Source organism: Myiozetetes cayanensis, unplaced genomic scaffold (genome assembly GCF_022539395.1).
Source record: "Myiozetetes cayanensis isolate MyiCay16 unplaced genomic scaffold, myiCay2020 scf54, whole genome shotgun sequence".
Classification (NCBI taxonomy): Eukaryota; Metazoa; Chordata; class Aves; order Passeriformes; family Tyrannidae; genus Myiozetetes; species Myiozetetes cayanensis.
This window is the reverse complement of record NW_026087787.1, coordinates 155,781-169,940: the sequence shown is the minus strand read 5'-3', so window position 1 is coordinate 169,940 and position 14,160 is coordinate 155,781. Positions and strand designations below refer to the sequence as shown.

General features: G+C 40.5%; 1 protein-coding gene across 1 annotated transcript in view; it reads left to right on the top strand.

Moving 5' to 3' along the window:
* The window catches only part of LMNB2 (lamin B2), a 29,872-nt gene extending 15,752 nt beyond the window's left edge, over positions 1-14,120 (top strand). Inside the window, exons 5-12 of the mRNA XM_050334478.1 lie at positions 1,558-1,728; positions 3,765-3,890; positions 4,090-4,310; positions 4,899-5,190; positions 5,692-5,799; positions 6,323-6,442; positions 7,804-7,905; positions 8,979-14,120. Coding sequence (XP_050190435.1) covers positions 1,558-1,728; positions 3,765-3,890; positions 4,090-4,310; positions 4,899-5,190; positions 5,692-5,799; positions 6,323-6,442; positions 7,804-7,905; positions 8,979-9,020 — 1,182 coding nt within the window. The 3' untranslated portion in view covers positions 9,021-14,120. The remainder of the gene's footprint in view (positions 1-1,557; positions 1,729-3,764; positions 3,891-4,089; positions 4,311-4,898; positions 5,191-5,691; positions 5,800-6,322; positions 6,443-7,803; positions 7,906-8,978) is intronic.
* Positions 14,121-14,160: the final 40 nt, after the last annotated feature.

Genomic DNA, 14,160 nt, shown 5'->3' with positions numbered 1-14,160 from the left:
GGGAGATCACCTTGAGTTGTGCTGAGCGTTTCCTCACTTTCATGCCCTGAAGTGGTTGGATTGATGCATGTGACTGCAGTGACAGACTTCTGTCTGTTTGTAGAACCTTAAAATAACTTTACTTCTTGAGGAGGATGTGTTGCTACTGACTGAAGGTGAAGCTAAATGAGACAGCAGAAGTTAATCTTAAAGCTTACTCTGCTCAAGGGTGGGTGTTCCTTTAGCCATCACTGGAGCTTTCTGATCCTTGCATGGACCAATTCAACACAAAGCAAAAAAGAAATGATTTTTCTTTAGGTTAATGAATGGATTTGCTTCAGTGAAGGATCCAAATCTCCATTAGAATTAGAACATCATGATTGGGAGTGTGGCAAGTGAGGCCTGCTCATTCTAGTGGTGTTGAACTGCTGGATCAGCTCAGCCCTTCACCTGATCCTTTGTAGTCCCCCATGACATTCCTGAGGCCTCTGAACTGTCATTGCCTACACTTACTGAGAGACTGCTGCTTGTTAGTTTTGTTGGTGTAAAAACTCCCCACAGAAGGGAAAGCTTCCTCCATATCATTCAGGGCATGTTACTGTCAGTAAAAGGGCACGTTTCTGTGGATCTAGTTTTAGATGTAGAGCATTTCTGCAAAACAACGAGTAAAGCTGCTCTGAATTTGTGTTATCCTGCTCTGACTTTGGTGTAGGCATGCAAAATTGAGCCTTGCTTTACTTGCTATTCTTCCTCATGGCCCCTGCTGCTGACTTCAGGCCTTCTCCCAGGACTCAGAACTACTCCCTGGTTGGTTGTCCTGCCCTGAAGGAAGAAATTGTTTTTCTCATACCACACATTCAGACTTGGCCAGGTCTCTGCATGGCTCAGCATGAATAAGTGCATGAGTAAGCCTTACCTTACTAGTTTGGGACCAGTGTTCTTAGGCACAGGAAACTCATACTTCTCTAAAAATGAAAATTTCTTACTACAAACTCTGACCATAAAAAATTATATTTATGTCTTCAGGATTGCTTGGGTTGCTGCTTTATTAATGCTGTAATCAAAATCTAACGAGGAAGGATCATCAAGTATCTAGAAAAAGATGCAGTTTTTCTCTATAGTGATTTTTTTAATGTATGTAATGGTCACAAAAGGTATTAATTTTCATCTGATTCCTTGTAGACGGCTATTGTACTGTTGGGATGTATATTGAGAAGGAAAGGTTTGTAGTGCAGCACACGGAGTATCTTTGCTATGTAAAAATTAATGTTTTCCTTTCTTCCCCCCATTTTGATTTTTGTAGCATAAAACAGCTCCTTACTTAAACTGTCTATGACTATTTTTGAAGCTGGTTTTAGGTCGGATCACTTGAAAGAATTCTATCCTGCCAAACGGGAACAGTAACTTGCATCTGTTAGTGCTCAGTGCAGCAGTTCCCAGGCTTAAAGGCCTGTCGTACTGCAGCTCCTCTACACTAAGTAGTTAGTACTGAAATAGTTGATTGTTGTCTGAGTTTAATTGCTTGCATTGTTTACCTTACTGTGGGAATTGGTCCCTCTTTCTTTGTTGCATGCGCAGGAAATCCGGGAAACAAGAAAACGCCATGAACATCGTCTGATCGAGGTGGACACGAGCCGCCAGCAGGAGTATGAATCCAAAATGACTCAGGCTCTGGAGGATCTGCGAAATCAGCACGATGAACAAGTCAAACTGTATAAGATGGAGCTGGAGCAGACCTATCAGGCTAAGGTAACCACTGCTGTCAGACTGGAATCCCAGTCTGGGAAATCAAACCAACCCTGCTGTTCTTAAGGAGACCAGTAATTATAATTTAAGGAAGCTTTGTCCCAGTGTTCCAGGGCCTCCTCTGGGGCTTGAGTGCAGGTGCATTTTCAGGGAGGTTGTAGCCAGAGGTTATAGCCAGTCAATATACAGACTTGGAGAATGAAAAGATGACAAGATTTGAACAGGGAAGGATGAATAAATTAAGTTGCTTTTTTTCCCCACGTACAAGATGGTTGTTATAAATGAAGTTGAAATGTTAAGGGAAAGGAGCTTGGCTGTGAACTTCATTCTGGGGATTACTAGACAAAGATGTGTCCCTGTTAGAGACCTGAGCTGGGGAGGAAGATGATGTCAAAGCAGATTAAGTTTTGCTACTGAGTGAGTCACGCTCACTTCTTGCACAGAACAGATGTGGAGCTGCTGGAGCAAGTCCAGAGGAGGTCACAAAAGTGATCAGAGGGCCGGAGCCCCTCTGCTCTGGAGAGAGCTGGGAGAGCTGGGGTGGTCAGCCTGGAGCAGAGAAAGCTTTGGGCAAACCTTTTGCAACCTTTGAACACTTAAAGAGAGCCTGTAAGAAAGATCATTGTGATCTTTGATAATAAGTAATAGAAATTCTGTATATGAGGATTTGGCACTATGCCAGCATGACTATAAGGTAGTGGGTGGTTGTTAGAATTCAAATATTTTGATTTTAAAGTTTTCAAGAAGTAATGGAGTGTGTACTTGAAGTTCCTTCAAAACCCATAGCCTGAAGAAGGCTCTGTGTGCTGCTTAGAACTTAGTGAACAGCACAGCCAGTGAAGATTGATTTTATAAAGCTTTGTGCTGTGTGACTAAAAAACATCTGCCTGTAACAGTTCTTAGCATTGGGTTAGTTTAGTTTTTGGGTGGATTCCATGGTGTGTGGCAGAATTGTTGAAGTTCAGCTGCAAGGCATGCAAAGGATGCTTTTTCTTACTGTCTGCTTTGATGAAACCTATCTTGTACCAGCTTTGAGCTCCATTGTTGCTCTCTAATTTGGTTAAAATTAGCCACTAGAAATGAAGCTTGTTCACTAGGTGAGTTTAAGAAAACAAATTGGATGTTGGCAAATATCAAAGAGAAAAAGTAAAGAGAATAAACCAATAAACATTGTTTTGCCTATGGCAGAAGGTCATCTAGAGTGCTGTGGGTAGTTTTATTGCTTCTTGAAAAGGTACTACAGAGTAATACAGAGCAGACTGACAAAGACAATTAAGAGTATGAAAGAGGTCATGCATGAGGAACGTTTTTAAAATAAAACTTCACCTGGAAAAGAGATGCCTTGAGAGAAGGGAAAGATACAGTGAATGTCTGTAAAAGGGTAAATAGCATGGGGAAGATGAATGAGGAGTGATTTGTTTGGGGGTTTTTTCAGTAGAAGCAGGGACATTGTTTTTGGACATTCAAAGAGGATTGTTCTTTATTAATACAGAGCTACACTCCTTGCCCCGTAAATTCAAAAAGCAGAGACCAATTCTTACCTGAAAAATCCACTGAGAGAGACAGTAAGCAGCAAAATATTGTCTCTGGCTTAGGAAGTCCCTGAGTTGCAAATGGCCAGAGGAGACATAATACCTGTGGAATGTTTTACTGAGTTAGCCCTTGGGCATCCAGGGAACTGTTGGACCAGTACGTGGACTTGGTAGGCAGCGTTTGCTGTTGCCCAGTGTGATCGGTCTTAGGACAAACAGGCAGAGCATGTGGTCACTTTTTTAGAAACACTAAGGCTGCTTGTATAATGGAAGGGCTAACAGACTATTTTTTAAACAGCATAAGCAAATACTATAGGAATAGGTCTAAAATAGATTTTTCTGGTCCTTTCCTGCATTTCCTTGATGTTATGCAGTTCTTATCCTAAACTCACCAGATGTCCATTTAAAATTTTTTAAGATTTAATAGTTGCTATTTTTTACCAAAAGGATATTGCAGGGTATCTAACTCAATGCAAGTGACCTGTATATATAAAACTTACCTTCCAGCTGGAGAATGCCAAATTGTCCTCTGACCAAAATGACAAAGCTGCTGGTGCAGCGCGAGAGGAGCTGAAGGAGGCTCGCATGAGGATAGAAGCTCTCAGCTACCAACTCTCTGGCCTCCAGAAACAGGTAAAGGAACTACATTTGCTGACATCTTGAACGCAGAGCACTGTTTTGTGTGGATATATTAACATTTCTAGCCCTTCGCATGTTTTGAATTTTACATAGAGAAGTTTTTGGTTATGTTTATTTGGGAGGGAGATGAGTTTGAACTGTTTGAGTGGAACTGCATGGCTGCCAACGGGGCTTTCCCTGGTGCTCTGCCTAGGCCAGCGCAGCAGAGGATCGCATCCGGGAGCTGGAGGAGATGATGGCTGCTGAGCGGGAGAAGTTTAGGAAGATGCTGGATGCAAAGGAGAGGGAAATGACAGACATGAGGGACCAGATGCAGCTTCAGCTTACGGAGTACCAGGAGCTGCTTGATGTTAAATTAGCACTGGACATGGAGATCAGTGCTTACCGAAAACTCCTGGAAGGAGAAGAGGAAAGGTACGTACAGATTCCAGTTTCTTTTCTAAGGACTAGCAGGTGTTATTTTCATTTCTTATGCTTATTTTTTTACAGTTTGAGCAGGAATGCCCAGATCTTCTTTCACTGAAGTTATATTGGCTTCACACCACAATGTGTTGTACGGAACACTTACATGGAATGCTTGTTCTCAGCTGAACACCATCTTTATTTTATTTTGGGTTTTATAGTTGTCTTGGAGTACAGTTGAATATATTATTCTGTGCTTGGTTTTCATCTCTTTTTATTTAAGTGCTTGTAGTTCTGGATTTTCCTGGTTTTAAATCATGTGGCCTGCGAATAGTGTGTTTAGTAGTAGCTGTACTGGAAGGGAGGGTTAAGTGACCTGTGTTGCTCTCTTTATAGCACTGCTTTCCATGTCGTGTATCAAACTGCCAGAGTATTCCTCAGGGATGGTTAGCCCCTTCCTCCTCACGTATGCAGTCCTGTTGACACAGAGCAGCGAGGCTGCTGTCAGCAGCACGTTACAGTCTGGTTACTGATGATATTGTAGCTTTGTCTGTTGTTCCCTGGGCAAGTTAATTCAAATGCTTTTTTGATTGCTTTAAGGTTGAAGCTCTCTCCAAGTCCCTCCTCCCGTGTCACAGTCTCTCGGGCTACCTCCAGCAGCAGCAGCAGCAGCACTTCCCTTGTTCGCTCTTCCCGAGGGAAGAGAAAACGTGTGGAAGCAGAGGAGCTGTCCGGCAGCGGGACAAGCGGCATTGGCACTGGGAGCATCAGTGGCAGCAGTAGCAGCAGTAGCTTCCAAATGTCCCAGCAAGCTTCAGCCACAGGAAGTATCAGCATAGAAGAGATAGACCTGGAGGGCAAATACGTTCAGCTGAAAAACAACTCTGAGAAGGTGAGTGTCAGATGAGAGAACAAGGAGGAGCCAAACCGAGACGCTGCATAGCCCTTTGCAGCACAAGCAGGTGCAGCCACATGGAGAGTAGGAGCGGCATCTCAAGGTGCAGAATCCTGCAGGAATTAACAGGAGCACTGAAGAGTTGAATGTTATGGTGGGTTAACAGGAGTGTAATTTTTGCTGCAGGAAGAGAACACAGTTTGTGTTCCAAATTGTAAATGTGTGCTGGAATATTGCTCATGGAAACAGCCTGCTGTCTAGCAGAATGTTGTGGTGTGAAATGAATACCCTTTAAAATGCTGAATGACCTTAAGGGACTTACAGTTTAGACTCTTACTGGATATAGGAAAATACTTTCAAGGTATAATACAGATGTCTAACAACCATGCAAATCAATTTATATTCACATTAATTTAATAACAAAGACCTAAAGAAAGCTCATATACCTGTATGCTCTGTTTTGTTCTCTCTAAATAACCTTCTGACTCTCTCCTTTAGGATCAGTCTTTGGGTAACTGGAGGCTGAAAAGACAAATTGGAGATGGAGAAGAAATTGCTTACAAATTTACTCCTAAGTATGTCCTCAGAGCTGGGCAGACCGTTACAGTAAGTTGTACTTACAGTATGTCAACAACATATTCTTTTGTTGATGCTATGGCAACAGTTGTAAACCTTGAAGTTTGGTACAGCATGATTTGGTGTATGACTTTTGGTTTCATGGATCTGACTTTAGAAGAACAGGATTTCAGTTACAAAAATGCAGAACATAAATACTGAAGTGCTAATATAGAAATTCAGTATTTAAGACCACTTCTGGGGCACAGAGAAAACTGAAGAAAAAGGTATTTTGGGGAACGGTTCAAGGACTATTTGTTGTCAAACACCTTTGCCCCAGTTTGGAACACTAATCCTGCTCAACTTCCCAAAGAAATGGGAACATTTCAGAGCATTCATTCAATCTAGTGGACTGTAGTTAAGTTTAAGACTACAAGTAATAGTATGGTTAAAAGTAGGGTAAAAAAAACAGCCATTGGAATTCAGAAAAAAGCCTGGTATGTAGAGAGAAATAGGAGAATTAGAGGGAACTGTATCGCCTGAACAGTGACTTACAGAATGTCTTTCTACCTAGATTTGGGGTGCAGATGCAGGTGTGTCTCACAGCCCCCCCTCTGTTCTCGTGTGGAAGAATCAAGGCAGCTGGGGCACTGGAGGGAATATCCGCACTTACCTCGTCAACTCGGAAGGAGAGGTAGGCTGTGTCAGAGGGCTCGGGTACTTCCCACACTCTTCCATTGGAGGGTGGGGTGACATGGCACAATCCTGATTTCAAGATCTCCCCTATTATCTTCTGACATAAAAGAGTTTATAATTCTGAAATAATTAAGTATCTGTACATATCTCTGACATTTCTGGAATGTTTTTGAAAACTCTGATCATCATCATGATTATGCCCATAGACATTTCTGTTTTATAAAAACACGCTGCTAGTAGAGAATTTGTTTGGAATTTGAGTATGTACTTTCAGAAGAGACAAAGAAAAGAAACACTGCTGGCAATTCAAAGTTCCATTATATAGTGCCTATGATATTCTGAGGTGCAGTGTAAATATTAATGTAGGAAGATAGCTGTCATTTCCATGTTGGAAGCGTATCACGAGTTCTCATTTGGCAGAGGTTCCTGTATATTCTGCATTTTCCTACATCTACCCACTGAAAGTTAATGTTTCAAAACCATCCCCGCAGATGACTTTTGCAAGGGAGAATAGTGCTTTGGCTGTTGCTCATAAGTGTGCTGTTATTCCAGCAACAGGAAAGGGAAACAGGATGCATTTTACCTGTTCTTGCGCTGCCTTTCTTGCTGGCAGTTCTCTGGAAGCCCTTTGTGCACACTGGGAGGTAGGAGGGGGGATCATGTGTACAAATAGAAAGCTAACTGTCTCAGTATTCAAACAGAGTGGTCAAAGGAGTATCTGAAAAAATTTCAAATCCATGTCTGTTCTCACTGTGGTTACCTTTAGTGTCCCTGCTAAGAAGTGTATGTGAAGGACAACTTTTTCCACAACTAGAGATTTGCATCTCTGATTTCCAGGGTGCAAGCAGATAGAAGAATTTCTTACTACTAAGAAGAAAAATAATTTAGTAATAAAGGAAGCTTTCTGGGGTTTTACAATTCTTTTTAGTGACTGGCTTGGAAGATCATGCTGATAACCAACATATACAACCAAGATTGAATATTTAGTAGAAATCAGGAATATTCTTAATGCTGTGTAATCAAAATGAAAAAGTTTAGTTTCTCACATTACACTGTGTCTCAGACAGCTCCTACCTATGTCTGCTGTGACCTTGCATAAAATTGAAACATGTCTGCTTCCTCTCAAATCCCAGGGTAACAAAACAGAACTCCTGTAGCTAAATTACATTACCACCCCTTTTAATGCACACAAATAGCAATGATGTGGTTTGCAGGATATTACCAGTATTTGCTTCCATAGCTACGTTAAATCTAGGTCAGGTTGCTTTAAACCCTCGATATTTAATAGGGGTGATATATTGATGGTACAGCAAAAGCATAAGGTATAGATCAAGACTACTCCTGTGTCATTTTGTGTAGGAAGTTGCTGTGAGAAGCGTTACTAAATCAGTAGTCGTGCGAGAGAATGAAGAGGAAGAGGATGAAGCAGAGTATGGAGAGGAGGACCTTTTCAACCAACAGGTAATCAGATGCAGACCAGATGTTTAACTTGTGCCTCACTGCTTGGATCAATCAGGTATAAGATTTAGGGAGTCCCTTCAACTTTGGTCAACACTGAGCATTCTGGTCCACATTCCCAGTGGTTGCTTGGAATCCTGCAGCACTGCTGCAGGCACAGAGAGAGCACAGCGTGAGCGGGGCTGTGGGAATTGCTGCTGGGATCCATCCTGGTACAGCTCAGGGTACCTGTGGCAGAGTGCTTCAGATCACACATTTACAGCATTATCAGACAGTGTTCTTCCTGTTCAGTATCTGCTGCTCTGTAAAGCAGAGCTGGGGCATTTTTGCTGCAAGCAGAATATAACCAGATAAGCACTGAAAACCAGGAAAGGAGGGTGCCTCTGTTCTGCAAGCTTCTGCTTACTGGTTTATTTTATGATACAATATACCTTTTACATCTGAAATAAACTTGTTTTTTCTTAGTAATACCACCTGTATGTTTTGATAACACTTGTGAAATAACCAACCAGCAGCTGGCAGAGTGAGAAGGAGAACGATGCTTCATACAGGTGATAGCAGAAAATACTTTAAATTTATTTGAAACTCAAGCGATTTGTTCCCCTGATCGATGGCTATTAGTAGCTCTTTTCACAAATAACCCATTCTATGAAGGTGAATTCTGAAAGCTTTTTGGTCCTCAGGAGATTAAACAATGTAGTACAAAGCAACTGAAACAGAAACTTTTTCTTACCCAAAGAAGCAGCTTTGCAACACAGATCTCTCCCAAATGGATCAGCATCTGAAATAAAGGGAGGAACTCGTTGGTCTAAAGCAAATGACATCACAATTTTTACTTGTCATCTGTATCACTGTTGGAAGCACAGAGTAACCAGTGAACCCCTGGTAGGAGCAGTGTGTCAGTGCTGGCAGCACTCGAGGGCGTGTGCTCTGCTTTCTCCACAGTTGTGATGTTCCCTTAAGATAATCATACTACCAGAAAAATGCTTTTGACAACAGAGATGATAACCAGGGTTTACAGTTACAGTATGAACAGCTGATGAGAATTAAATTCAACTGTGTCTGTCTTATTTTAGGGGGACCCCAGAACAACCTCTAGAGGATGCTCAGTGATGTGAAAAAAGAAGAAAGAAACTATTATTTGCGCTTTTTTCCCTTCATTTATTTCCTTTTATTTTTGCTATTTTTTCCCTCCGGAGCCACTGAAAACTATTTTTATATGCATCATCTGATTTCTTTGAAGTTTACTCCTTGGTACATTTTTATAAAAAAATTTAAAAAAAACCTTTTCTGAACAAAACTGCCAGAATTTTTAACAGATTTCTTTATTTTTCCCTCTTTGTTGAAACACTATATTGGAATACAATATTTTTCCCCACACAGAGTTTAAAGTCTTATGTAGAAACCTAAAGCAGAAAGGAGATTTTTTTAGCTAAAATGAGATGAGACTCCTTGAGTGTATGGTAAAACTATAATTACATAATAAGCAGGATAACCTCCCCAGACAAGAAGTTCTATGAAGTGGGTTCATTTGCAGGGCCCTGGGAGAGATTCACAGAGTGTTTCCTCCACAATTGCAGCAATGGTAATATCTTGCCTGGTATCCTCAGCAATGCCCAACTTAGGAAAATGAGACCCCAGGTTCATTCAGAGTGGTGTTACACAATGGCAGTGACACAGGGAACCTGCATTTTAGGCATTTAGGACTCAGGACTGTGCCATCACGTCCTACTCCCAGGTTTGACAGCCCACTGGTAAAACCATCTGAGTCTGTCACCACCTGAGCTCTGTGTCATCTTTCCAGAAGAGGGGAAATGGTAGGTTCTGCTTCCTGAATATACACACCATCCTAAGCTGGGAGTGTCAAACCCAGAGTCTGAACTGTTTGATTTTCAGGGGATTTTGCCATTGTCTCAAGTGAGACCTTGTTAAGTCATGGACACAAGTTGTGATGGTCTTCTGACATATTCAGCTTTAAACAGATCGATTAAGATCTTAGAAGTTAAACAAATTTATACTTTTGGCAATGATAAATACTGGGGATTTTAAAGGTTATCCCATGTAAATGTCGACTTTTTTTAATCAGAGCTAGATGCAGCTTGTTCATACTTCTCTTATGTTCAAAGGGGCATTGTCAGGTATCCTAAGGAGCAATATTTGCAAAATACTGCAGAAATAGTTGAGTGACTTTTACACAGTTCCAGAGGCAGTGCCGCCATTCAGGACGGAAGCATTCCTGTGCAGTGTTCAAGTGCTCGAGGCAAAGTCCAACAAGGAGTGAAGGGAGAATAATGTTTTTTATAAAAAATGCTTTGTATGGGTAGCAGGTGATTTTTATTGCAATGGGATGCATTTTGTGTCTGACAGTGTCCTTTTAGCTTAAGGTTTCTGCTGCTGCATTTCTCTGGAGAGAAGTCTGACTCCCGTGAGGGTTCATGTTCATACAGTGGTGCATCTTTGAGCACAAGGAAAAATATTTGACTGCTCCAAAGAATGCACTGGCTACTGTACGAGTGAATGTTTTTTTTAACTAGTTATTAGTATGGATACAAAATTTGGATACCATTTGGTTCCAGTATAGAATCGTGTTTTTACCTGCACTCTTGAAGTCTTATCTTGTCATTCAAATAGTTTAGACTCATCAGACAAGTGACAAGGTTTGGATGTTTTCGGTGGCTTTTGGACATTATGTTCTCTGAACAGTATTGTGACTGACAGATATAACCTAGAAAGTCAGTTTAGTGGCTCTGACTGATGGCTTTGTCATGCAAGCAGGGTGGGAACAAAAGGGGCTTTAAGCTTCAGCATTTATTTTGCCATTTAAAATCAATCAAAGATGCTACTTTTCTCTAATTAAATGGGATGACTGAATTGCTGAAGTTAAACTTAATAGACATTTAGAATTATGTTTTTAATCCATTATCAGAAGATCCATTACAAAAAAACCTGATGAAGATTTGGCTGTTTGGGCTGTGGGATAACTCCATTGATGTACTTGGCCATCTTTCTAATGTAATTTTCCCACTCTGCTTGAGTAGAAGATCAAATATGTAGTAAATCATGTCTATCTCTCTGTAAGATGTATCTAGTGAAATTATGTTTCTCAGACATACTGTTATAATTATCTTTTCTAAATTTGTTGTTATGCAAATGAATGCAATCAATGTATTTTTGCAGCACACCTTCCAACCACTGGACAGCATTTCCCTTTCTGATCCACAGCTTCTATAATATACTGACATAGTGTTTGAGGGCTTTTTGCTTTTTCCCTGAAGATCTGTATTTATTTTTTTTACATGGGCCAGTTTTTGGACTGCTTATTCTTTAAGATTGTTCTGTGATCTTAAATACTAAAGCAATGAGCGTGTAGTTCATTTGCATTTTTTCTGTGATTTTTGTTTGTTTCCTGTAAAGAATGGCCTCGGAAAGGCAGCTTGAATGAGGAAAAACCTCTTGCTACCTGAGCCATAGTTTTCTTAACAGCTACTGTATGGGGAGTGTCTTCTTGTAGCCTTAAGAACTGGTGCTTGCAGATCTCTTGTGATGAGCACTGTGCCCTTCTTAACAGTCTGCAGAATTTGTCCTTGGATTTGGAACTGTGCCCTTAAACTTTGGAAACAGTTCATTTGATTCTTCAGGACCATGTTTAGGTATTTGCAGGTCATACAAACCAGTGATGGACACTGTGGGAAACCAGTCCGAATGTGGATGATTCTGTTACCACAGTGCTTTATAATAGGCTACTAAAAATATGATAATTAACTCCTGACTGTAGATTACAAGACAAAGAAGAACTACTGTATTCCATGTACTTTGTGTTTGTGCACCTTCTCCAGCCACAATCCTGTCCTCCTGTTTTTGATGCTGAGCTTCAGTCTAATGGCGCTGTCCCAGTAAAGCTGGTGCACCAGACTGGGAGGCAGTTTTGTGGCTTTAACAAAACAAAAAGCATTGTTTCTTTTTTTTCCCTGTCTTTCAAGGATTTTTGTCCCATTTTCAGGATATTTGAAGGTTTTTGTTCAAATCCAGTGTTCCCTTGCCCTCTTTTTCTCTTTGATCCTGTATATGAACCACTCTTGAAGAAACTGGAGAATGGGTCAGTAGTTCTACTCCAGTGCTGATACCTGGTGTAGAGCTTGAAGGAGAAATAGATTCTACTTGTCTGGAGAAAAATGATTTTAAGGTGTCTCTGAAGAGGGAAATGAACTAGTATAGCTTTTATCAGAGTAGTTACTTGAGTATAACTACCCATATGGATGTTCTTATTCCAGAAAAATAACTTTATTCTGGATGAAATAGAAAAAGTTTTTCCCCATGTGTAGATCATAACAGAATATGATATAAAATATGAAAAATGCATCCTTCCCCTCCTAAGCTCATACCACATGAAAATGCTTTTTAGAACAAGTCCATCCATCTGCAGACCTGTCAGGAATGTGGTGTCCTGTGGAGTGAGCCCCTGGCATTTGATGCCTCTTTTTTCTCCCTTGCTTCCACATTTGTTCCTTTAACTGTTGGGTTGCAGTGACTTACTCCAGGGAGCAGAACGGCTGGGATTCCCTTATTGCTGCACATCTGTATCTCCTGGGATTCCTTTGTTGCCCCACAGCTCTAGTTTTTGTGTTTCCCTTGTTCCTTGGCTCTGACATCGTTTGCACTGACTCGCTGCTCACTTGTCTTCAGCTCTGTGTTGCCATTAGATGGGAGTTGGCTGCATAGTCTGTTTGTAGCAGGAACCAAAAGCCTCATGAAGAAAATAAACATCTGCTTCCCGTGCCTGTGATGTAAAGGCCAGCCGAGCGTGTGTGCAGCTGGCAGCAGTGTGGGAGTTGTGCTGTGGTGGGAAGCAGAGTGTACTGTGAAAGGAGATCACTGCATGTGGTGTCTGTCCGCGAGCAACGGGACACCTCACATTCAGTTCAGGGATCTTAATGGGTTTTATACACCCTTTTTTCTTGTTTTTAATGCTCATACTGTATAAAAGCCCTCTAACTGCAACCTGAACAGAGGTTAGAAGAGACATGTAAACATCCTCTCTATACCCCAGGACACTGGAGAATCTTACTTTTCTTCACATCAGAAGGGTTTTGATGGTGCAGGAAAACATGCATGCTCTATGTTCTAGATCTCTTGTAGCCACTTCTCTCCCATTTTCACTGTTAAACCATTCTGTCTCTTCTTTCTGTATCTTCTTTTGAAAGTCTTATCTCTAAACAAAGGCATATCCATATTTGATCCTGGATTTTATTGACACTGTTGGGTCCAAACCCTGTGTGAGCAGGAAGCAAAGCCTTGTTATGAACCAGTGAGCGGAAGGTGAGATAGTGATTGCATTTTTCAAAGCACTGTTTTAGCTGAATGTCAGGACATGATATTGGAGAAATTGTTTTCTCATTTAAAATGGCCTGGGAAACAGAATTTTGATTTGTCCTTCAATATGCTTAGCTTTAAACCAGTTTAAAATTATTTAAAGGTGTTTGGTTTTTTTATACAAGACCATATTTACATGCAATTATTATTTGTAAACATAATGCCTTTCTTGAAATGCTAAGGTCTAGAATGAAAAGGATGGTCGATATTGAAAGCCTCCATTCAGAATAGCATAAGCAGTGATTTGACTTGGAGTTCAGGAAAATAAAATGTGGTTTATTGAACTTCCAGATTTTACTGAAGTGATGAGTCTGTGTTGGTAAGGCAGATGTTACTGTGTATTCAGATACCCAGATCATTACACTAAAAGTACAAGCAATAATCTATTTTAAGTTTAAGCCAAAATGATTTCCATTTGGGCACAAAATACAGTTGAACTTTTATTTTCATAGCACTGATGCCTTGTGACTTGAATTGTGATTTTTGTTTTTTAATTTTTAAAATTTTGGGGGCACAATTTTGATTTGGCTTGAGGGCACTGCTCAGTGCAGTGACCGCCTCCAGTCAGCTGCTGCAGATAAATTTTTGGAAGGTTCAGATTTTTAAAATAAGGAATGGTGAAATAGGTTGTGAACTGAAACACAGAAGACAAAATTATTAAACTGTTCACTAGGAACTTTAAAATTAAACTACATAATGATCTAGACTTTATCATTTCAAAGTGTGTTTTTTTTTTTCTTTTTAGAATATGCATGCCAAATGTCTTGTCTTTTTCAATGATTTGTAATATACATTTTATGACTGGAAACTTTTTGTACAACACACTCGAATAAATGTTTTGCATTTTATTGGTTTCCCTCTTTCTTTTAACCAACCTTGAGGCCAAGT